Source organism: Globicephala melas, chromosome 16 (assembly GCF_963455315.2).
Source record: "Globicephala melas chromosome 16, mGloMel1.2, whole genome shotgun sequence".
Classification (NCBI taxonomy): domain Eukaryota; kingdom Metazoa; phylum Chordata; class Mammalia; order Artiodactyla; family Delphinidae; genus Globicephala; species Globicephala melas.
The window spans coordinates 40,709,405-40,734,486 of NC_083329.1; the positions used below are offsets into that span (position 1 = coordinate 40,709,405).

Sequence of the window (25,082 nt, forward strand, 5' to 3'; positions counted from 1 at the left end):
TTCAGAAGAGTAACTGATAGTCAAAATACCATTAACTTTAACTTGACTCTATGTTTTTCAAAACGAAATTTGGTTTGGATATTTTTCCCTTTCCTTTACTTTTAGTAATTAATTCTGTACGGTTATTTTTCTCTTCTTAGGGAACCCTTATTATTCTCAAGATGAATCTGTTTCTTCTATCCACATGACCAACCTATTGCCTACATTGCATCAGGTTCTCATAAAATACTTTCTGAATAATGTTCCAAGGAGTTAAAGCAATGGTTCTAGACCATGATTGATTTTGCCTATCCAGAGACATTTCTGGTAGTAATAACTACAAAGGGTGGGACAGTGGGGGGAGTGCTACTGGAATTTAGCTGGTAGAGGCCAGAGATGCTGAGAACATCCAGTGATGAACAGGACAAGCCCCTATGACAAAAAATTATCCAGCCCAAAATGTCAATAGTGATGAGGCTGAAAAACCCTAGTTAAAATGAGAGAGAGAGAGAGAGAGAGAGAGAGAGAGAGAGATTGGCTAGAGAAATAAAGATAAAATGGAAAGTGTGTGTAAATATATAACAATGCCCTCTCCTGAGCCCATTTACGTGCACATGCCTTCGATATGGGACTCAATTAAAATGGGCTGCAATTATTTGATCAAATATTGGTCATCGCCATCTTCACTGCATTCTTTAAAGTCAGGGGTTCAATCCCATTCACCTCCACCCCTGTCACTGCCCGTTGGCATCTGTTCCTGACATTCCCTCAATCCGTATGCTGTGAACTCCAACCATATCTGTAATTATTACTAGCATATAAACATCAAAGAAATATTGACTGTAATACTTGGGAATACAGGAGCTTAGTCTGATAGAAAACATACACTAGATTAGACTGTAAAACCTTGAAGCCAAGGATGGTGTTTTTCTTATTGTTAAATATTCTTTGTGGTCTAACACATTACATAGATTTTTTTTTTTGAATTGTATCATAATGTGGTTCTATTGCACAGAACTTTCAAAAAATGCTTGAAATACCAGAGTTACATATTTGTTACTTTGCTGGTGCCAAGAGATCAAAGTTAGATCCTCTTTAAAGTGCATGTACACACACACACACACACACACACATGTATCTTTTATGCTATTTTTCCTTTAATACTATTTTTGTATGTACTTTACTGGAAAACTAAATTTTAGAAGCACCATGACTTCTACACAGTAGGTGTTTAATAAATGTTGAATTAGACTAAAATTGCTACCACTCCCCTACCTGATATTCGCTTAAATAGAATGAATCACTGTATTTTATCCCCATAAATGAAATGAGATGATACATATTTAAGCCCTTAAAAAATCATAGTGCCAAGCAATGGCATGTTGTTGTTAAGAGTAAGCATATGTCTCTTAAAGATAACAGACTTTTTTTAAAGTTTAATATTAGGAAAATACTAAATCTAAAACCATTCATAATTCCATGGGCTGTCTGGAATTACCCTGAAGATTCTTGGTTCTTACACTATTGTTAACTTCCTCTCTGTTCCTCTGCCTTAGTTTATATGCCAGATAAATGACTATTTCTATAGATAAAGGAATGTTTAAGAACAAAAGGATCATCTGAGATAAGCATGTAATCTGATCTTACTAAAGGGTTTATAGATAGTTATTCACTAAGAAAATAGAGTTTGAAAAAAAAGTATAGAAGAAATGTGTTATAGTGTGTTCATTAGATGGAATTAGGAATACAATATATTTACATGATCTTTTGAAAAATAAGTTATTAAGTAAGTATGTTAGAATGAGAAAAGTCACTGTTTCTTATCTCTCAGCTTTTTGCTCTGCAGGAATTGTACTTAGTCATATTTATATACAATGCTTATTTTAAGTAGTTAGGCAGCAAGAGAGACAATATTTTGAGGTTCATTTTAGTAGTTTTCTAATTTAGCTTTGATGTTGATTTAATTAGTTTTTGCATGATTTTAATTGCTTGTATCTAAAACATACATTTTTGTATATGTGTTGGCTGAAAGGTTAATAACTGAATTAAAGAAATAACTGCATGTAACTACTGGCTTCAAAACTTACACTCAGATTACTGTAATATACATTTGATTTTCTTTTTTAATATACACTTGATTTTTAGCTAAGTCTTTTAGTGAGGAAAATGACGACATTGACAATTTTACAACTATAGTGATGAGGAAATAATCAGGGGAGTAATATTCTAAATATTAATTAAAGTTTGGCTTTGTGTCTATATTAACGTATTTTTCCCATTAGGAAAATTTAATAAACTAAGTTTCCCTGTAAACAGTAACCAGCAAAACAGAAGCTAAGAATGCAATATTATTTCTTTTCACTGGCATTGCTAGCATTTTGTGCTAATGCTGAGACCACATTGATGCATTTAGAGGCATTTGCAACAGGAATGATGATGACTTTTAGCTCAGTATGTTTCCATTCAGAATAAACAAACACTATTTTAATTCATTTGTATCTATTAAACTCCATCTCTTTCCACAAAAACAGTTTAATACAGGAGTCATAAGGACCAATAAAACTGCTGTAGTTGTAAACTGGGAAATAAACAAATTTAAGCACAAGCTATGGAGCCAGAGCCTGGGTCAAATGCCAGTAATACTCCATGTACATGGTGTGACCTTACACAGGTTACTTACCCTTTCTGAGTTAGTTTCTCAACAACAACATGGTAAAATGAATGAATAAATGTAAAGCACTAAATACAGTACATGATGGCGTCACTATTTCAAATGTCTCAGAGCTTCCTGACTCTCGAGGTAGGAGAGAGAAAGTATTATTATTATTATTATTATTTTATCTGAATGAGGAAGAATATTAATACCATGAAATTTAAAAAAATAATAATTTCTAGCATTGAATTATAAAAGAAATTTTTTTCATGTGGGATATTATATATGGAATATCAAATAATGTAGTGGAAAAATACATATATTTTTACTGCAAATAGAAGAATTTAAATAGTATGAAATACTGTTGGAAGACAGTAAAAGTACCATATTAACTATCCATACTTTTATTTACATGACAGGACTACAAATTTATGAAGAACTTATTTTAAAAAGTCAACAGTCTTTGAGGAAGACACACACTATACAGTATTTGATGTAAAAATATTCTGTGGACATTACAAGCCTAGAAAGAATCATTTTATCCTAAAATTCAGAATCATAGCTGAGAGAAAATAATTATGTTTGAATGGAACAATAAATGAACTTTGTATTTTTGATACACAGTCATAAACAAAAGTATATATTTAAGCCCAAAGTTGTTTTATTTAAACAGAAACAATGATTGATAAATTTGGTAAATTATATAAATAAACAAACAAAAAGCCAAGCCAACAAACAAAAAGATTGTGTCTTGAAAATGCAATTTACTAAGCACTTGAAAATGTACATTGACTCTAAAGACTAATGTCCCATAGGCAGTCTTGAATTGTCATACCTGTCCCTAAACACACAGACACCCCCTCCCACACACAAATACACAACAGAGAGAAACGTTACGTTCTTCTTTCTTGAGACTATAAAGGAGCTTTGTCCAAAAAGGTAGAAAAGAATCCATCAAGAAGAAATTAATAAGCAAACTCTGGTTTACCATATTTTGACAGAAGGAAAGGAAGATGCATTGCTCTTTTTTGAATAGTTTCTCTGTAACAGTCCTTGTATTGGCTTTTTTGTTTACAGTATCTCTTTAAAACCTTTTAAATGATCCATGAAGTAGATTGTCATTTCTGCTTTTCAGATAAAGATATTAAGACAAAGAAATTAAGTCACTATTATAAGGAAGAGCCAGACTTTATATCCAGACATGGCTAAAATTCATCCTCAAGTCTCTCTTCATAATAAAAATAAGATTTGTAATAAAAACAAGATAACTGTCCATTAGAGACCAGAAATCAGTTCCCACCGGTTCCTAGAATACAGGCAAGCAAACAGTAGAAACCAAATAAAATGTTTCTGAATAAAGAGATAATTCTATTTCAAAGGGCAGACTATTGCAGTCACCCCTTCTATATCTGGTTATCAGTCTGAGTAATGAGTAATGACTTGAAGCATTTATAAATGCCTACAGCATTGCTGAAGGAAGAGAAAAAAATAGTATTTTGAATAATATGTTAAAGTATTTAATAGCAGTACAGGTAGAAGATTCTTCTCTTTAATGCAAAGAAAATATGAGCATCATATTAGTTTCCTATTGCTTCTGTAAATTAGTGGCTTAAACAATATAAATGTGTTATCTTAGAGTTCTGTAGGGCAGAGGGGTATCACTGGGCTAAAATGAAGATGTGTGCAGGTCTACATTCGTTTCTGGAGGCTCTAGGGGTGTATCTGTTTTGTTGCCTTTTCTAGCTTCTAGAATTCGCCTGCCTGCATTCCTTGGTTCATAGTCCCCTTCCATCTTCAAAGCTAGCAATGGCTGACTGAGTCCTTCTCCTTCTGCATCACTCTGGCACTGACTGCCCTATCTTATTTCACTTATAAGGACTTTCATAATTACATTGGGGCCACTTAGATAACCCAAGATAACTACAGCATCTCAAATCCTTAATTTAGTCACACATGGGAAGTCCTTTGGCCATGAAAGGTGACATATTCAATAAACTCCAAGGGTTAGGACATGGGCATCTCTTGGAGAAGGGAAGATTATTTTTTCTGCCTACAACAGGCGTATTACTGCTCTTGTTAAAAAACATAAAATGCAGAGAAGACAGAAAAGTTTTAGGGTGCTCACAGATGACAAATTTAGGAAAAGCAAAATTCTGTGATATTGCAAACATTGGAGTTTTTGTACTTTTCTTTTATGTACAAACAACATTACTGACTCTGGTCACTAATGGTTGTTATGGACTGAATTGTGTCTCCCCCACAGTCATATGTTGAGGCTCTAGCCCCTAATTTGAGACAGGACCATTATGGAAGTAATTCAGGTTAAATGAGGTCATAAGTGTGGGGCCCTGATCCAAAAGGACTAGTGTCCTTCTAAGAAGAGACATCAGAAAGCCAATACTTTCTCTCCCTGTCTGTCTCTGTCTCTGTCCCTGTTTCTGTTTCTCTATCTCTACCCAACTGCCTCTGTGAGGATACTGTGAGAAGGCGGTCATCTACCATCCAGGAAGAGAGGTATCACCAGAAACCAACCCTGATACACCTTGATCTTGAACTTCTAGCCTCTAGAACTGTGAGAAAAAAATTTCTTTTGCTTAAACCACGTAGTCTATGGTATTTCCTTATGGCATCCCAAGCAGACTAATACAATGATAATACCAATTACTTAATAATTGAGTGAGCTAAATGCTTTCTGTGCATTATTTTAATTTATCCCCATAAAAACACAGTGTTATTGATTATCCACATTTTATCGATGAAGAAAACAGAGATTGGAGAGATTAAATGACGTGTCTAAGATTACACAACTAGGAAAAGGCAGAAGATTCTCACCCAAACTCTGACAATACATATTCTTAACCATTTCACTTTAAGGCCTTCCTTCAGTTTGGGTAATTTAAAAAATCCAACATAATCCTTAAGCCTCTCTAAAGTTTGTGATTTGTGGGGAGTGGGGCAGGATAGTTTGTGTCAACTAGCATAAAATTTTAATTTACATTTAGGTATTAGGTTTTTAGATATATTTCTATGACTAAAACCACAAGAAACTGACATTTTACTAGGGGATTTCTGAAGTTTTCTAAATTTTAATAAGTGCCCTGGAGGCTGAGAATATAGAGTGATAGAATGGAGCCAGGGCAATCAAGCCAACTTCTCAGTTGTACCAGGAAAATGGTTGAAAGACTATGTAGATAATCCTGTTTAGATTAAAACTGCTCAATGAAGTCTTTCTATATATCCCTCGCTGAAGATATCCTACATTCCTACTTCATGAGAGCTTGAGGCAAAGTAGAAACACCATGGATTCAAAATGAGAAAAATTTTTTCCACATACTTGAGTACTTTGGGACTGATTTTGGACAAGGACAAAGGCCTGCTTCTTTATCTATAATCTGTTGAAAAACGATAGAATTATTTTGGTGATTAAATGTTATAATGAACAGATATGTGCCTATCATCACCATAAAAATGTAAAGCATTAGAGTTGTTGTCCATAAAAAAAAGTGTTTTGGCATACATGCTATTTTCAAAACATTTGCATAGTGAGCAAACTATGTAAAAGTGTATATAAAAGTACACTATATATATATATATAAAATGCTATTATATATATAATACTATTTTATATATATAATAGTATTATGTATATATTCTTATTTTTTATATATATATATATATATATATATATATATCTGTGCCTGGTTCTTGACACAGAGCTCCTAAAGCTGTAAGTAGAGGTACTAGGAGAATCTTTTGTTCTAACATTTAGTCTTTGACCTTGGTTCCTGACACACAGCTCCTAAGACCCTTGTAATTTCCTGAGTGATGAGTGATAGGAATGTCTGTTGGTTCTCATGAGGTGACTCTTGGCAGGCTCCTGGATGGACACTGGTCACCAGAAAGACCAAGCCATGATTAGAAGCTTGGAACCTAACGCATCATATACACAAAAATGAAAAAAAAATTGAAATAAACTTCATTGGTTCCTTTCTATGCATTTTCTATAGTGTCATCTCTTGTATCTAAAAAGTCTGGAAAGGCACCATGTGACTCTACTTTTTCAGCATAAACAAGCCCTGGATGATGCTAGTTAAGCCTATATTTTTCCCCCTAAAATCAAATGAATTTGCTTACTTGTTTGCTTGCTCATCTGTAAGAAGGTATTTCCCCAGGCATTATGTAATTTAGTTGTGAAGACTTAACAAAAAATGAATGATTAAAGAGAAAAGTGACCTTGCAATACACAATCTAATTATTCTTTATCTGTATATCTTTGCTTAGTTCATTAGTCATCTGGTACACAGCATATTTAATAATTAGATGTTTGCAGAAATTGTAGAGGCGATACAAGATGAAGCAATTTAACTACAGCAATTTAGTGCAATGAACAGGCTAAATTTAGTCCTTAGAAAGTAGTTAATAAAAATGTGTCAAGTAGAGATTCATAGTTCTTGCAATATGACACTAAATTCAAGTGTTATATTTAATCTTCTCCAAAACGTCTGATAAGAAAAAAATAATTTTTTGCTGCAACATAAATTTGTGAATCTTCAAAAATTCAAGTAATCAGATACTTAAATTTTTAAGCATCAGTCATAGTAAAAATTGAAAATAAATTTTCATTATGACAGAACATGAAATCTAGCACTATAAACTTCAAGTAATATGCCACTCCTCTACACCTGTCCCCACAGTGCCCAGCTTAGCATTTCATTCAACCACATTTGGGCCCTAAATTGATTTTTGAAAAGTTAAGTAGAATTGCCTTGATTTGTCTGCCCAACATCACTTCCTCCCTTATTTTGAACATTGAACTCCATACTTTTCCCCCTGGGTTACTGTACTTCCATACTCCATGTGCTTAGTGGAACTGTCAATCACAGTGCTCTGCACTCCACACTTGGCCAGGTGTACATGTCTCAACCCAGGCTAATTAGATTCTCCCCCTCAGATCTTTGAGCTTCAAAGTCCATGATCCCAGCTGTCTTGAAGATACTGCCCCCAAAAGCAGTGTTTTGAGTTTCTGACTAAGATTGCTGAAGCTTATCTCTTTTCTTGTCCTTTCTTAAATCTTATTAAGCTTTTGCTTTGATTGTACAAGTCACAGAGTATTCTACTGAGAAGTTCTTTTTAGTATAAACCAGTCAGAGGTGGTTCCTGTTGCTTCCAACCAAATAACTGTTCCAAGTACAGGTGGAAAGACCAACTTAGTCCACATCAGAGAATGGGGACCATATCTCCCTACCTACAGAAAAAGTTTGGATTTTCCATCCCAAGGTACCAAGACATTATAAACTGCAAATTTTCTGTTTAGTGTTGCAAAACTTAAGTATTATATTTTAGCATATTTTCCCCTATGTTGTCATGGATGATTACATTATTTTGACCATTCTTTTTGGGGAAAATGTCTCTTTTTGTACTTACATTATCTGGCTGTCAATCAAGATAATGGTACTCAAATCTAAAGACTCCAAAAGATGTCATGACTGTGTTTCTAAAATGTCACAGCCTACAACCATTGTTTACACAAAGAGCTTAGAAACATGTGGACTCCTTTGTATACAATAATCTACAGGAATAAATGAAGCACTTTTAGTATGTGATTGCTATATTTTTAAGTGTCACTCAAACATATCACAGCTAGTAATAACAAAACAATAATAATAATTATTATAGCTTTTTTTATTGGATGTCTACAGTGCTCTAGTAAGGTAAATGCTTTGCAGGCATCATTTTGCTTAAAATTCTCAAACACCCTAAGAGGAATAGACATATTTATCTTGACATAATCTTGAAGATTCTAAAGCTTAGAAAGGTTAGTAAAAATCAAAGATGCATCTGGAACCCAGGCCTGCCTGATACCAAATTCAGGAATCTTAAACAATTTATTATATCAGAGTTTTAGTTATCTGCCTTTTTCTCTGCTGTTCTATTAAGGTTATATTTTAATCTTGAGATGTTTCATTGGTAAATCTTCTGAATTACAATATTTTTCTTAATAAATATTTTTTTACAGAATTGCCATTTACCTCTTTTAATCTCATGTGTATCTTAACATTTATAGAATATCATCTAGTAGAAATCTTCCATAAATGAAATTGAGCTGTTGGACTGGATAGAGTATCTGTCTTGCGCATTTTAATAAAATATAAACATAGCAATCTCTATCAGGAAATCTTGATGGCAAGAATATACCGTAAATTAATAACTAGGAACAGACTTTCAAAATTGAAAGTGATAGCATTTAAAATAATGATTTCCCTTAAATTGTTTGTCTGTAATTATTTTTAAGATATTACATAGGGAACTAATTAGGTACAAGATACCAAGAGGGAGAAAAACAGCAATAAGACTGATTAATTGAACTTATAAAAGTTCCTGGGAATAAAAAAAATGAATTCCCTTCAGGAGAAGAACTGACTACTAGACTTGTTTTGAATAATGGTTAAAAAGAATGACAGGCTAAATTTATGTTTCTTATGTCTGAAACATAAAATTCTGTTTCTGCTTTTACATTTATATAGTATGTAAATTAAACTGAAATGCATGTCTCATAAAATATAAATATTAATAAGAATACACTAAATTTTTTAATTGTGTCTATTGTGTAGATTTAACCAAGAAATCCTTGATCTATAGTTTCCTTTTCATCCACGTGCAGGTCTTTTCTATTTATTTGGCATTAGCTATAGTCACTGTGTATCCCAAGTAAGTGTCATCCAACATATTTTTATTAGCCATAAATTTCCTTGAATATCTGTGACGTTTGCAGTTTTTGCCATTTTCTACCTTTCTTGAAATGCCTTCTTTCGTTTGACTAACCGATCATCATTACACAAATTTTACTGCTTTTTTCCATGGCCTCTTATGGCTATTCCTTTCTCTCACTCACTAAATAAATGGCCTCCCTCAAACTCAGTCTTTTGCTCTTTTCTTCTGCCAGTCTCTCAGAGACACAAGGTCAGATGGCCCTGGAGGGTCATTAACTCTCCTCTTTTGCCAGATTAACAAATAATGAGGTCACTGTATCTGGTTTAGCTTGACCTAGGAAAGGCCAAGCAGGATTGAGAACCCCACTGAAGGTTCAACCTATTTATAAAATCTTCCTATGTTGACACTGTCCCCCATATTTCTTTCTATTATTTAAACATAATGCTGAAATTTACTTTTGTGTAGTTAATCAACGGGAAGCTTTTTTTTTTCCTCAAAATAATCAACCAGTAAGTTTGGCTTCTTGTTAAACTTGGCAAAATAGAACATGTCACCAAAAGAAAAGAAGGTTTTCATTTTTTATAAGAGATAAAAATAAATAAAATAATCTAACAGCTATCTAAATCTTTAGCAAAATATTAAAAAGACTTGTGCTATCTTAACCTGTAGAGAAGACCTGACCTTGATTATATAACAACAGAGTGTAGAGGGCCAATAACTGTGCTCATAAACAAAATGAAGACAATGTATTTAGCAGCAAATCCTGATAATTTTTCCCATATTTTAAATTTTTATTGAAACACAGTCGATTCATAATGTTCTGTTATTTCCCATATTTTTAATGATTAAAATGAACTTTATGTTTATGTTGTATAGATAGTGGCTCAAGCTTTCCATTTCTGGAAACATTGATATTTCTATAATACATATGACTTAACAGATTCCACTTCTATGAGCAGTTTCATATGCATTTAATATGGCTTAGTTTGCCGCTATTGAAATCGTGGATATTTTTGAAACAAAAGGCATGGAGTTTCTATTGCATAGCTTTGGGACTTCATTATTAATCAAATGACTGCTGCTCCCAGAAATAGAATATAAGGTAAAAATATTTGTGAATGAGTGAATAGTCTCCCATTTTAAATTCAGACCAATCCCAACTGAAATTCAGACTAAAAATGCAAAATAAATATATAATTAATTAACTGTAATAATTAAACAGATGTTCTCATGAATAAAGAAAATTATACCTCCTGTCTTTTAAGTTCTGGCACTTAATCTTAGATGTAAGTTAAGGAGAACCATTTTATGCACTCTTGGGACTACTAAATATTTTAATTTTAATTGCCAGTAAAAGCAATATAAAATGTTTTCCTCATGAAACATGATTTTTTCTGCATAACACATGTGAAGAAATACATATGATAATCTACACTGTAATTTAGAAAGGTTAACTGCACATCTTTGTCATCAATTCAACAAACCACTTTTGGGATCAATGGAAGAACTTTGCCTCAATGCACTTAGCTTCAGAAATGTATTAATAAAATTCTATAACCATTTTAAAATCACATTTCCAAGCAAAGCTTTTTGCACAATTAAATTGTTTTCTTGGACAGACAGATTTTTTTTTCTTTAAAAATGTAGCTGTGTCAACTGTGTATTTATATAAAATACTTAGAGTGTTTGAGACAAAAATACCATAAAGGATTTATGGCATTAGTTTTCATACAGTAGTCCTCAAGTTTTAAAGTAATAAAGTATGAATATAGGTTCTAAAAAACTGTGGTCATATATTTATAGTACAAATATAAGGCCTTGAATATACCTGGGATTTTAGGACTGAAAAAATAACATGTAACATGCTGCAGTGTTGTTACCTAAGTTATATCAGGAATGCTTTTGTAAGTCAGTCAATCATGAGTAAAGAGTCATTAACATTATTTGTCACAGACCTTCTGTTTGGAGCCAGAAAAGCCAGGGAAATGAGATGTATTACAAGCTTGTACCCTAAAGCAAAACCATAAAGTGAAATCAATATCATTTGAGTTGTTTTAATACCAGTTTAAGGTTTATCTTAATTGTCCTGTCATTTATTCCTGATTGAAAGGCTAGTTATTGCATCAAAACACAATGATATATTTATACAAAGCTATGTTTTTTCTTCCACACTTGAAGATAATTTTACTGTAGAAGAAAAACTGCACTTCAATTGTGAAATTCCATATATCAAACTGAGCTCTAATAAAATTGCACATTATGTATTATTGCTTTTGTTTTATATAAGATAAAAAATGGTGATGACTTTGTGGCAGAAATATTGATATAAGTTTCTGTGGAATTTCTCAAGGACATAGGCTCCTTGAAATCTCTTTGGGGCCAATAACTTTCATCCTGAAGACCCAGGAGAGACTGAGTTGTTCAGGGGAGATAGAGAATTTATTACAGTGCTATATGTCAATTTTATCTCAATAAAACTGAAAAAAAAAATGTTTCAACTACATTCTGCTCTCCAGCCACACTGAAATGGTGAGCTTAATATGGGCATATGGAATTTAATTATAAAAGCCTGTTTTTTCTTTTCTGCTCTCCCTTTCATCCTGCTGATTTGAGGTAATCTTTTTCCTGCTGTTGAATAAAACCTCAAGATATTCCATAATTTAAAAAAATAAACAGATTTAGTTAATAGAAAGTACTATGATCATATTGTTTTTTAAAAAAGATTCTCTAGTTCAATATATTAATCAATACTTCAAATTTCTTCCTTCCCAGCTAAGATGTTCTCCTGGAAAGTATCCTGTCTTTGGAGAAGAGATTGTAAGAGATTTCTTTCTTCTTTATTAATTACCTCTTCACCTATTTACTAGCAGCTGTTTGTTTAACACTCAGGTTGCCATCGTCTGGTATTAGAGATTGAGGAGGAAAGATTGGTAAGGTAGGCAGGAAAGTTTCGACTTAATCATTATTGTGAAACGGTTGAACACTTTTGGGCCAGACCTGTGTTTAAAACAGACTTTGTCAATGGGGCACTTTCAGCATTGGTGTTCTCTCCTGCTGCAACTTTATTTTGAAAGTGCTTTTCAATTACAGTTGACCTTTGAACAACACGGGTTGGAACTGCATGGGTCCACTTATTTTTCATAATAGATATTTTGTAATAGTAAATACTACAGTACTATACTGTCCAAGGTTGGCTGAATTTGCTGTTTAACAAATGTTTTCTGTTAATTTGGATTATTTTATTCATCATTTATTCATTCATTTGATCATATATTTATTATATTACCCACTACTTCCAAAGAAGATTAATGAAGCTTAAAAGATAAAAGTTAGTCGTTAAGAGAGGGAAAAAATGTATCTAGAAGCCCTGGGTGAAAAATCTAAAGCACTTGAGGGAAAATTTAATCCTAAACTCGGTAACAGCACAGTGCAAGGACCTGAGAGGGCTATATAGTTCCTATTATCTTAAATTCATTGACTGTGAAAAAAATTCCCCTGATTCAACAAATATTTCAAATATCCTTGGATTAAGATAATGTGTTTAGGGATTTGAGGAAGACTAAGGTGACAATGTAATATTTGAATCTTCCTGAATCCTCCTCATTACTAAAAGACAGAGATTTGGATAGCAAAATATTGGGAGAAAATATACCATGCAATTGGCAATTCTAAAAAGCGAGACAATGTCTTGCAGGAATGCCTCCCTTTTGACAAAGACTTGCTATCACTTGCTATAAAAGCAGCAGACCCTCTAAGTTCTCTCCTGTGGTGCAATCCACTCATGTGAAGGTCTGAAGGCCCTACACTGCCTATGAGGTTTGGAGTTCAGGGAGCTGCACTGCTATGCTGATTGCTAAGCTGATACTCCTGCTAATACTTTTGTAGGGAGTAATAGGGTCCTTGCATCTGACCCAGAAGTTTATTTTTTTATCTTGTACCAACATCCATAGAACTTTATTGGTTAAATTATTATTAACCCATGTAGTTATTCTTGTGGGTATTCTCCTTTTATGTCTCCTCCCCACTATCAAGTTTTAAGTAGGATAATATCCTAGCATCAAACCAAAAACCTACAGATAATATCTAAGACTAAATAAGGCAACAAGCTAGCCTCCAGATCACAGAGTATGAACTTCTGAGGAAAACAAATGACATAAACCAGATCTCTGTACTAACTGCAAGTGTGATAACTACTGCTTTTAAGGGAGTTCAGAGAGGGCTAAGGGTTTCTGGTGGCCCTGAGAGCTGGTGAACCTCAAAATTACCAGCACACACTAAATGAAGAAGATACTAAGTTAATATGAACGCAGTAGCAGGACAAAACTCCACACTAAGGAGAAAGGAAAAAACAGTGAGAGCAGAATATAAATTGAGCAGGACAGGCACAATAGGGGAAAAGCAAAGAAAACGTCTCCAAGTAAAATGGGAGTGCAGAGGAAAGCAAGCAGATTTCTAAAAGCTGAAGAATAATTTTTAACACATTATGAAAATAACTGAAACAGGTATTCTACAGCTGTGAATTAGAAAAGCATTCCTGAAACTACCCTGAAAGATTAAAAAGACAGAAGGTAGAAAGAGAAACATGAAAGATAGAAAAAGATCATGGTCAAAGCCACAAAGTAAAAAGAGACCAGTGAGCAAAAGAATAGAAACTTTTTCTTCTGCTTTTCCTATAGGAGTTGGACCTCAGAGTAATCAAATATTTGATATTGAGAGAGTTTTTATAGAAATATTTTGGCTAATACATATAGAAGAAATAAAAGGAAGAATTAATAGTTGGGAAATGATTAACAGTGGCTGCTATTATCACAGGAGCAGAGAGCCAAAGAGACTTGGTGTACCTCCTTAAAGAAGTAGTGAGTATCACCTATGATTTATTTCTTAAAAAACAACAACAACAACAACAACCTGGATCTAATCAAGACTCCGGCTCTAATGACAATTTATAGGAAATAAAGAAGACAGAGAAAAATATGAAGTGACCCACTGAAGATACAGTTGTCAAAATCCAGGTTTCAGAGATCTGATTTCTCAAACAAATAAATAACAAGATGGATAAAAAGGAGTGACAATGGTGAAGCCTATAGATTAAAAGAGACTTAAAGAGCTGTCAGCCAACTGCAGTATATGAACTTATTTGGATTCCAATGTGAATAAATTTTTAGTACAAGTATCGAATGGATATCTGTTGATACTGAGGAATTTCTGTTAGTTTGGGGAGAGTAATAATGGTATTCTGATTAAGTTTTAAGAGTCTTTATCTTTAAGAGATACATATTGAAATACTTACAGATGAAATATTATGTCTCTGTGTTGTTTCAAAATAATGGAGTGAGACTAAATGAAAGATTTCCCAGGACTCAACGAAGTTGGGTAGTTGATACATAGAGGTTCATTATAATAGTCTGTAATTTTATTTACGTTTGAAATGTTCCCCGCTAAAAGATTAAAATGTCTTAAACACTGTTAATATCAAATTTTGGAAATGTGCTGTAATTTTTTCTATTTTAATTATTAATTTGCTTTAAATATTAAATTTACTTACAGCATAGTTGTAAAACTTACTTTGAAAATTATTTCATTAATAAATTCTTGGTAAAGAAATTATAATAAAATCTTCTTCAATGAATTAAATTTATTCTGTTTATTACCTTTATTCATATGATATGTGATAGAGCTAAAGATCATAGGGTAGCTAATTCTGAAGAAGGAATGAAACTTTAAACAATTAACCTCAATTTACATAATGGTCTTATTATTTGCATAGCTAATGGGTAGGGTTTGATCATAGGCCATTAACAGTCATTAATAAGTGAAACTGTATTGGAAATACTACATGGGTTTGTACTTCAGACTCAAGAAGCAAAGGTTAGTCATGACACAGACACAGAGAATGGACTTGAGGACACGGGGAGTGGGAAGGGTAAGCTGGGACCAAGTGAGAGAGTGGCATGAACATATATACACTACCAAATGTAAGATAGATAGCTAGTGGGAAGCAGCCGCATAGCACAGGGAGATCAGCTCGGTGCTTTGTGACCGCCTGGAGGGGTGGGATAGGGAGGGTGGGAGGGAGATGCAAGAGGGAGGAGATGTGGGGATATATGTATATGTAGAGCTGATTCAGTTTGTTATAAAGCAGAAACTAACACGCCATTGTAAAGCAATTATACTCCAATAAAAATGTTTAAAAAAAAAAAAAGTCAGTCATGAAATGTTATTGGGTTGGCCAAAAAGTGCGTTCGGGTTTTTCCGTACGATCTTATAAAAACCCGAACGCACTTTTTGGCCAACCCGATAATAACAAATAGTCAAAGCATTAGGCATTAAACAAACTAACATTTAGCTTTTCGGCTTCACACATTTCTGAGAGGATAATTCATGAATTTGCTAACTGGTCTCACTGTGCATGCATACTAGGGCACATGTAAGTATACATGGGTGTATTAGCTAAACTTTTATTAGCCTCAGATTTACATTTAAATTACAGTGAGAACTAGTTTACTATACTCACATATGAAACATCAATATGTCTTTATGCCTAGAAATCAGAGCTATTTCTTGAAAAATGCTAGGGTCTACAACTTAAATATTTGGCAAATTTTTTTTTCTAATTCTAACTTTCTGTTTGTTTCAAAGAAAGATGACAAATGGTTTTCAATTAACTTTTACATTTACTTTTATTTGCAATAAGGTAGTTTACATTATGTAATTTAGAACTACTCTAATCTTTCAACTCCTGGTTTAGTCAATTTAATTTACAATTGAATTGTAAATTGTAAGTGTCCTCTATATTTTATAAAAATGTAATTGCTTGCAGTTTAAAGATTTTAAAAACTCAAATAACTGGTCTGCTATTTTTTTTTTTTTTGCAGTACACGGGCCTCTCACTGTTGTGGCCTCTCCCGTTGCGGAGCACAGGCTCTGGACGCGCAGGCTCAGAGGCCACGGCTCACGCGCCCAGCCGCTCCGCGGCATGTGGGATCCTCCCGGACCGGGGAACGAACCCGTGTCCCCTGCATCGGCAGGCGGACTCTCAACCATTGTGCCACCAGGGAAGCCCCCTGGTCTGCTATTTTTAAACAATTATGTAAGTGATGCATAATCACTGAAGACAGTTTAATTCCTGTAATTCCACAGACACACTGTATATAATCTGATTTTTCCAATGATTTGGTTGTGCTTTTACAAACAACTGTGCAGGCCTCTACCTTAGATCTGTAAGTGAGATTTGAAATACATGAACAGAAGTGATTTATTTTTATGATCATCAATTGCTGAACTGATACAGAAAACTCTGTAGCACATCTTTTGCCTCTCACTCCCACCTTGCTCACTCTTCTCTTATCCTGCTGGGGTGCTCTCTCTCTCTCTCTGGCATTCATATGGGTACTCTTGCTCTGGCTCTCAGGGTCTCTTCTTTTATCCTCTTTCCTGTTTTAAAGATGCTGATTGATGGAGTGCTGTGAGAGTATGTCCAGAAATGGGCCCAGAGTAAAATATAAATGTTTCATACCCTGTTTTGTTATTTATACTTTCTCTGGGCCTCTATTCTGCTAGTAGTTAAATTAAATCAGGTTTTCCTGGGTTTTCTAGATTTTAAAAAATTTCCCATTCATTATAACAGCTGATATATGACAATGTTAAGTTACAAAAAGATGGATTGCTTAATGTGCAAAGGAGTATTATCTCAATGGATGGAAAAGAACAGTGTTTATCCCATTACCAGTAACATCTCTCAATCTATGCTGGCCCCCTTCACAAATTGGCTTTTACTTGGTTCGCTGTATGGGTAAACTACACTACACCAAAATGCTGAAGAAAGATTTTGGAGTCAAAAGATAGCTTAAATCTCCCACTTTTCATTTACTGACAGTAACATTTTTTTTGAAAAATCACTTAACCTTTTCTTGTCTTTGTAAAATGGGGATAATAAATCTCATTTCCTAGAAATGGGTGTGAATTAAGTATAATGCTAACATTATGATAAATGTTAGTCACTCTTTTTAAGATGCATTTTCCTCTGCTCTAAGAAAATACAAAGTACCAGAAGCCACACAATTCAGGAAATGTATGGTAATCATGTGCCCCTTAACAATATACATTCCAAGGGGTTAGCCATAACTACCCAGTGTAATTAAGAATAAGGTTTCTATGCAACATACACCAATAATGATGGCATTCCAGTAAGACTGCACAAAATTTGAAAACATTGTGTTATTACCTTGACATTTAAGAAGTATGAAGTCATTCTCTGCATTGTCATATATCAGATCTTAAAATGAATGGGCAGTCATCTTTGAGTGTTAATGATCTTTCTACGTTCTCCACTGAGGATTTTATTTAGACATATGTATTTCATTAGAAAATAAATAAAAACACCATAAAATTCTTGTAAAATCCTTAAGTAATACAACTTACTTTTTGAAGGAACACGTAGGTTGGCGAGGACTACTTCCAGGGAATCAGCTTGGACTCGAAGTACATAGCTTGTCCTTGTCTCATAATCCAGAGGGCCATTCACATAGATTACGCCCGTGATGTTATTAATTCCAAACTTATCTAGAATTAAAACACAATTCCTTGGTTACTCTCTTCACACTGTAAGGGAAAATAATTCTCTTTAAAAAGCACTGTGATTTTTAAAACACATATAAGAGTTACAAAATGCTGGCGTTGGAAACTCTGTTCCAGTTCCTGAAATTATCAACATCAGTGTTTCCCTAAATGCATGTTTTGAAATTCAAGTTTTTTTGAGATTCTCCTGGAAATTGATGTTTCTATGGTCAATTAAATCTGAAACAATGCATACTATTTCCCTCTCCATAGATACACATAATCTTCTGCCACACTAAATGCTTCTAGAAATTTTGTTTTAAAGAAATCCATTTAATTTTGTTTAAGCAATTATTTTATGACCTTATTGGATTATTATACTTTTTATGATGTAATGCATCTTATTATCCTGCAGATTTAGTGTTTTGCTAAGAATGTGAGAGGGAACAAACAGAACAAACAGATAATTTCATATGTTGATTATTTAGAAAATATTATTTATTATTCTAAATATCTTAAAATATTTTGCCCTGAAGTCTATTTATTTATTTATTTATTTATTTATTGCGGTACGCGGGCCTCTCACTGTTGTGGCCTCTCCCGTTGCCGAGCACAGGCTCCGGACGCGTAGGCTCAGCGGCCATGGCTCACGGGCCCAGCCACTCCGCGGCATCCGGGATCCTCCCAGACCGGGGCACGAACCCGTGTCCCCTGCATCGGCAGGTGGACTCTTCAACCACTGCGCCACGAGGGAAGCCCCTGAAGTCTATTTATTAAAATTTGGTCATATATATTTGAGTGAAGGGCAGGGCACACTGGCAACCTTTGTAATACCCCACCTCTTTCACTCTCTCTGTCTTTTCCTCACTCTGGTTTTCTCCACAGCATTTATCACTACCTAAACACTATATGTTTATTAACTTAATAATTGTTTAATAATTGTTACTATCTCCTCTCATTGTATTGATAAATTCTATGAGGGCAAGGATCTGTCTATTTTGTTCACTGCTCTATCCCAAGTAGCTAGAAGGTACTGAGTACATGATAGATGCTCAATAAATATTAGTTGAATAAATTGATAAGCAAATAAATTGAATGTAAAAAGAATCATTGTGGTGGAGTGTGGGTAATAAGTAGAGCCACTTTGCTAACTTCAAGGAAGAGAACAGATAGAATTACAGAAAAAATTATAAGAACAGATTCAGAAATCTTAGCTTCAGTCAGATGTTATAAGTTCAAGGAAAAAGGAAAGTCAGTAATATTTGGAGAGGAGGCATAACAGCACAGGAGAAACAAAGACAATAAGAAAAGTACTACATTGAGCACTTGCTTCAGGGGCAGTAATTTCCAGTAATGGTTGGTCACTGAAATACTTGAAAACAGCTTTTATAATTTCCTTGCAAACTGCTTTACAACATTAACATTCATTCGTTTAATATTGAATATGCATGTGTTTTTTAAATGTATATTAACTGGGTTTTTAGTTTGTTTGTTTTTTTACCACCTACAACATGCCAGACCATTTAACTCATAAAAAGGGAAAACCAGAGGACAACTAACCTGTGGGTCATAGGTGAAACAAATAATCAATATGCAAATAGAAAAACTGAGTTAGGAACTTATTCCCACAGGTTAGCAAACCATTCCATTCTCAGTGAAAAGTGATGGTAGACAAAACTCAAATTATTTATTTACTTACAACTGTTGATTATATGTTTGATTTGACAGTTTGAGGTCTCATACAAAAGGCTTTTTATCATGGATGTGGAAAGTGATGGCAGACAAAACTCAAATTATTTATTTACTTACAACTGTTGATTATATGTTTGATTTGACAGTTTGAGGACTCATACAAAAGGCTTTTTATCATGGATGTGGCTCTTTGGGCATTCACAGTTATTTCTGTTCCTAAAATTTCTTCAGGATTAGTTAATGTATGACATGGGGTAAGGGCTGTGGATGGCACAAAACAGTGGCCAGAGACTACTGCAGGCTATGATTATGACCAAAAGCTGAAAGTATGCATTAATTTTGAACACGTTATTAAAATATCCCTAATTCAGGGGGAGGGGAACACTTTCAGAATTGGATATTGAGTATTCCCTAGGGGAAATAAATAGCATTTGTCAATATAACTGGATTTTTAATCAGATTCAGCACATAGTTACATTTAAGTCAGACACATCTTACTAGAAAAATAGGGTAAAGAGTAATTAAATCTGAAATTTATTCCAAATCTAAGTTTATTGTTTTATGATGAAAACACAGACTAAACATATACTCACCCTCTTCATTTCCTGCAACAATGGAGTACACAATACTCTGATTGATGGCTGCAGCAGAAATTACACCAACCATAGTCCCTCTGGTTGCAAGTTCACTTACTGGAGGCGGTCTGCAGGTTTAGAGAAGATAATTTATTTTTCTTGTCCATTTTGTCATGATGGAGTTTTGAATTTAATAATAGAATATGTTAGTTTTGTGCATTTGTGTTTATTTGAATAATACTATTTTTTGAACTTTTCAACAAAGTAACACATTCAGACTCCAGCCCTATGTTCAAAATTATGCAAATGTTCTTTGTTAAGAATGTCTTGTCACACGTATATTACTACTTTATTATCTGCCAAAAATTGTATAAAATTCATTTTACTTGTCTCAACTTCTGGACAGAATGCAATAGGTAGATACAGTTTGCTATCTCAAGTTGCTAAAGAAAAATATTGCTTTTATGTTGGTAATATTAGCATATTTAAGCAAATGGCCTCCAGATATCTCTTTTTAGTCTAGTCCTTATCCTGCTCTACTTTAAACTTTAACTGTACTAAACGTATTTGAATGGATGGCATCACAAAATTAATATTTCTTTTGAATTCACTTATTTTACTTAACTGTAACCATATTATTCCCTCAGTACTATGACCCTTAATTTTATTTATCTATTTATTTAAAAAATTTTTTTGAATTATAGTTGATTTACAATGTTATGTTAATTTCTGCTGTACAGCAAAGTAACTCAGTTATACATATATAGTCTTTTTCATATTCTTTTCCATTATGGTTTATCACAGATATTGAATATAGTTCCGTGTGCCATACAGTAAGACCTTGTTGTTTATCCATCCTATATATAATAGTTTGCATGATACTTGTTTAATTTAAAAAATAAATTTTCAACAACACAGTATCTCATTCTCAAAATATCCATTTTATTTTACAATATTGGTCACTGTGACTAGGCTATTATAACTTTATCTTCATAAACTAATGCAAACAATCTCACTCTTACAATTCACATACTTATATCATCCAACTCCAACAGATTTAGAAAATTCTTAAATATAAAGTTTTAACATCTCCGAATCTTTTTATAGTCCAATCTATCTAACCCATCTGATTTCTATAAGCTTTAGCCTCTTTCCTCAAACTGATAAGATAAATCCTACTGACACTCTTTCACATGGCCTTTTATCTTGTAATACTTACTCTTAATATTACCCTTCATTTTTATCTCCATCTTCTCAGTTCTTCTAATCTAGATTACATTACACAATTATATTGTGCTTACATAAAGCCTTTTATAACAAATTCTGAGCTACAAATACAGTCTGAAAAATTAATTACATACAGTCCTTCTTAAACATCTTGTCCAAAATGCTATGTTCTTTGCCACTGTACTCCATATACTTGATAGACTAAAATTACCTAAATGTAAAATGATCTATCTTACAGACAGATGTTATAGCACCTAATGGTGGTCCATATCTCCAGTGAATGGTCAGTAACTATTTCTTGACAAAGAGTAAGAACTAACCTGTATAATTCTTTAATGAAAATTATAAAGTATTTATCTATTTATTTATTTGTTTGTTTAATTTTACTTCTCTGCATATTTTCTGCCTTCTTTTGTTAATAGCATCCAGATATTGCTTTGGATAACCATACCTCCTTCATTGTTAGTCTAAATGGTTTGGGTAGAACTGACCCAATCCCCCAGGTATATCGATAGACACACTACCCAGCTCTGGCCAATGAGAGCACTTTATTTTGCTTTGCTGTATGTTCATGTGTGGTAAATGTTTCATGCAAACCCAATGAAAGTCTTGTCCAAGAATGTTACTGTAACCAAAAAAAAAAAAGTTTTTTTGTTGTTATTGACTAGAATATTAATGTTTCTCCCTATGAGGGGGTTCTTTCTGATAATAAAGCAACACAAATGAAATAACTAAAGGTTGAAAATACATCCTGTACACTTTGACTAGTAATCTAAATGCTTTTATACTTGAAGCTAGGTAAACTCATCATTTCAGTTACTAAAACAACAAATTCTCCTTTATCTAGTATTTCAATCACTTGCAATCAAAAGAGTCCCAAAGAATAAAAAAATATTTAGATAAGAAAAGGATACATTTACCTAAGCAGACTTCTAAAGAAAGATATCTGAGGTAACACAATTATATTTTATAAGCAATTTACCTAGGCATCGTCACAGTGTCAGTTTAGTGAAATAAGGATGCCTTCGGTAATTTTGAACCTAAAATGACAGTAGACTACCACAAAAAGGAAGGCACTTCGAAAAGTGACACTAAGGTTAGTTTTGATGGATTATGAATAGATATCTTTTTCTATGATATTTTAGATTATAAACAGACATTAAGACTAATTGTTGTTTGCAACATTGGCTAGTGGTTGACCTTGGTGATTGTGAAATCATTAAACCTGGAAAGGGTTAAAATTAAAGAGTCATGGAAACACAGTAGGATCCTCACCTTGGTATTCCTACCCTTGTGTATCCCCTCTTGTAGGAGGGGCAGACTGTGACTTGTTTCTAATGGACAGAATACAGCAAACAAGATGGGATGTCACTTCAGTGACTATGTTATATTAGATTATAACTTGTAACTTCTTGCTAGCGGACTCTGACTACTTCCCTTGCTGGATTTAATGAAGTGAGTGGAGACGTGGAATGGTGAGTTCTGACCAACAATCAGCAAGCAACTAAGGCCCTCAGTAAAACATCCCACATGGAACTGAATCCTAGCAACAACCACATGAGCTTGGAGGTAGACCCTTCTCTAGTCAAGCCTCAAGTGAGATTCTTGCCCTGGCCAACATCTTGACTAAAACTTGTGTGAGACTATGAAAGAGAGGACACAGCCAACAATTTCCTGGCCTACAGAAACTTCAAGATAATAAGTGTGTTGTTTGAACTCATTACATTTGCAGTAGTATTATTATGGTGCAATAGACAACTAATACACATGGCTTGGATATTAGAGCAATGAATTGTTAACGACAGATCAAATTTCATACAACTTAAGTGTGATATAAGAAAACATATGTTAGTCATATTCTGTGATGATTTTCATATACTGGATTTCTTTTTGTGGAAATAGAAGCTGTTTAAATTGTTTACTCACCTATCTTGTTACTATGTGAGATAAGAGCTAAATTTTATACTTTCCATAATTATTTCATAATGAACTCTTGATCCTTATAAAGTATAGAAATATAAAGTCTGCAGCTAATATGCCTTCAGCTTTAACATTATAAAAATGCCATCTTTCATTTTAAACTTTAAAAATAAAATATTTTATGCATATTTTTGTACAATCAGGATGAAAATGATTAACACTGGAAAAAGCAACTGACATAGTTTAAGAAGGAATTCAAATCCTTCGCCCACCACTAAAAACATTTAAACTTCTTTTTGTTAGTAAATGTTTAAAACAGATTTACTTCTAGACAAAATATCTCATTAACCTTTGTCTTAATTGTTCCAACATACTTCTTTCTACCAGAATCAAAACATACTATAAAAATGCAATTTTCTGGGCTTCCCTGGTGGTGCAGTGGTTGAGAGTCTGCCTGCCGATGCAGGGGACACGGGTTCGTGCCCCGGTCCGGGAAGATGCCACATGCTGCTGAGTGGCTGGGCCCGTGAGCTATGGCCGCCGAGCCTGCGCGTCTGGAGCCTGTGCTCCAAACGGGAGAGGCCACAACAGTGAGAGGCCCGCAAACCACAAAAAAAAAAAAAAAGCAATTTTCTCCTGGCTAGATTTAAATCAACCTTTATGATAATGAGCATTAGATTACAAAATTTCAATTCTTTTCTATTTTATTGCCAGGGAAGGCCCATTTTATTTTTGTTTTATGCCCTGGAAAGTACAAGTTACATGATGGGGCAAATTACATATTCCCTTTGGAGTCACATATAACTTGAATATAAGATGAAGGAGTTGGTTTAAATCAGGATCCATAAAATCAGATGTTAGAGAGGATAAAAAGATAAGAAAGTTAAATAAAATGGGTTGGGAATAAATTAATGGGGAAAGGGGTGGAAAGGAATTGGACACTACATACTCTGTTTAATAAGGATAATCAGCATGCAATAATGCAAGTCCAGAGTGATTTTAAAATGGAAAAAGGAAATTCAAATTTTTATGTAAATTCTATGAACTTTTACATTTTGGTATCCAACGAAATTTATTTTTTAAAGCATCACGTGACTTGGTTTGATCTGTGGGCTGACAATTTATGATTTTTAGAGTAAACTATTTGTAAAGTATTTTCCAATTCTACCATTCTGAGTCTGATATAATGTGATTTATCATTCCCCTTCTTCCTGTAGAATACAATCAAAATCTATTGATTAATTTCAGAAGCAAAGAATTATAGTCAAATAAATGATTCCTCATAAGCCACTTTTTTTTGCCACTTTTTTTAAACAATTTTTTTTCTCTTGCAATCAATTCACATAATTGTAGTTGCACTTCATCCATTTTATAATAAACAATGTATCATTAACCCTCTTCCAATTTAACTTTTTAATAACTAATTCAAAACTAATAGTTGTTTGGAATCTGAAATTCAAGAATTCTACTTTTTAAAGCCAGATTTACTGCCAATATAATTGAGAAAAAGCCCTCTTACAATAAAAGACACTTGAAAGAGCTAGGGCTCACTAGTGAAAATATATAGACTTACTGATGAAGCTTAAGAGTCAAAAGACCTACTGGATTCCCTTTCCCCAGAAAAGGGTTGCGAAGAGGATGCTAAAGAAAATGGTATATTTTAAACAGACATGGACTTTGGAGCCTTGGAGTGACTTTTACAAGTGGTTTTACATCTTTAAAATGCCTTAAGGAAGGACCTTCACTAAAGGTTCTTTCACAAAGCTTGA

The 25,082-nt window shown here is 33.6% G+C and overlaps 1 protein-coding gene across 1 annotated transcript in view; it reads right to left on the reverse strand.

Moving 5' to 3' along the window:
• PCDH15 (protocadherin related 15) overlaps positions 1-25,082 on the reverse strand; it is an 807,822-nt gene that overhangs the window by 84,102 nt on the left and 698,638 nt on the right. The window contains exons 24-25 of the mRNA XM_060286024.1: positions 20,185-20,294; positions 17,765-17,905 (exon numbers count right to left, since the gene is read on the reverse strand). Coding sequence (XP_060142007.1) covers positions 17,765-17,905; positions 20,185-20,294 — 251 coding nt within the window. The remainder of the gene's footprint in view (positions 1-17,764; positions 17,906-20,184; positions 20,295-25,082) is intronic.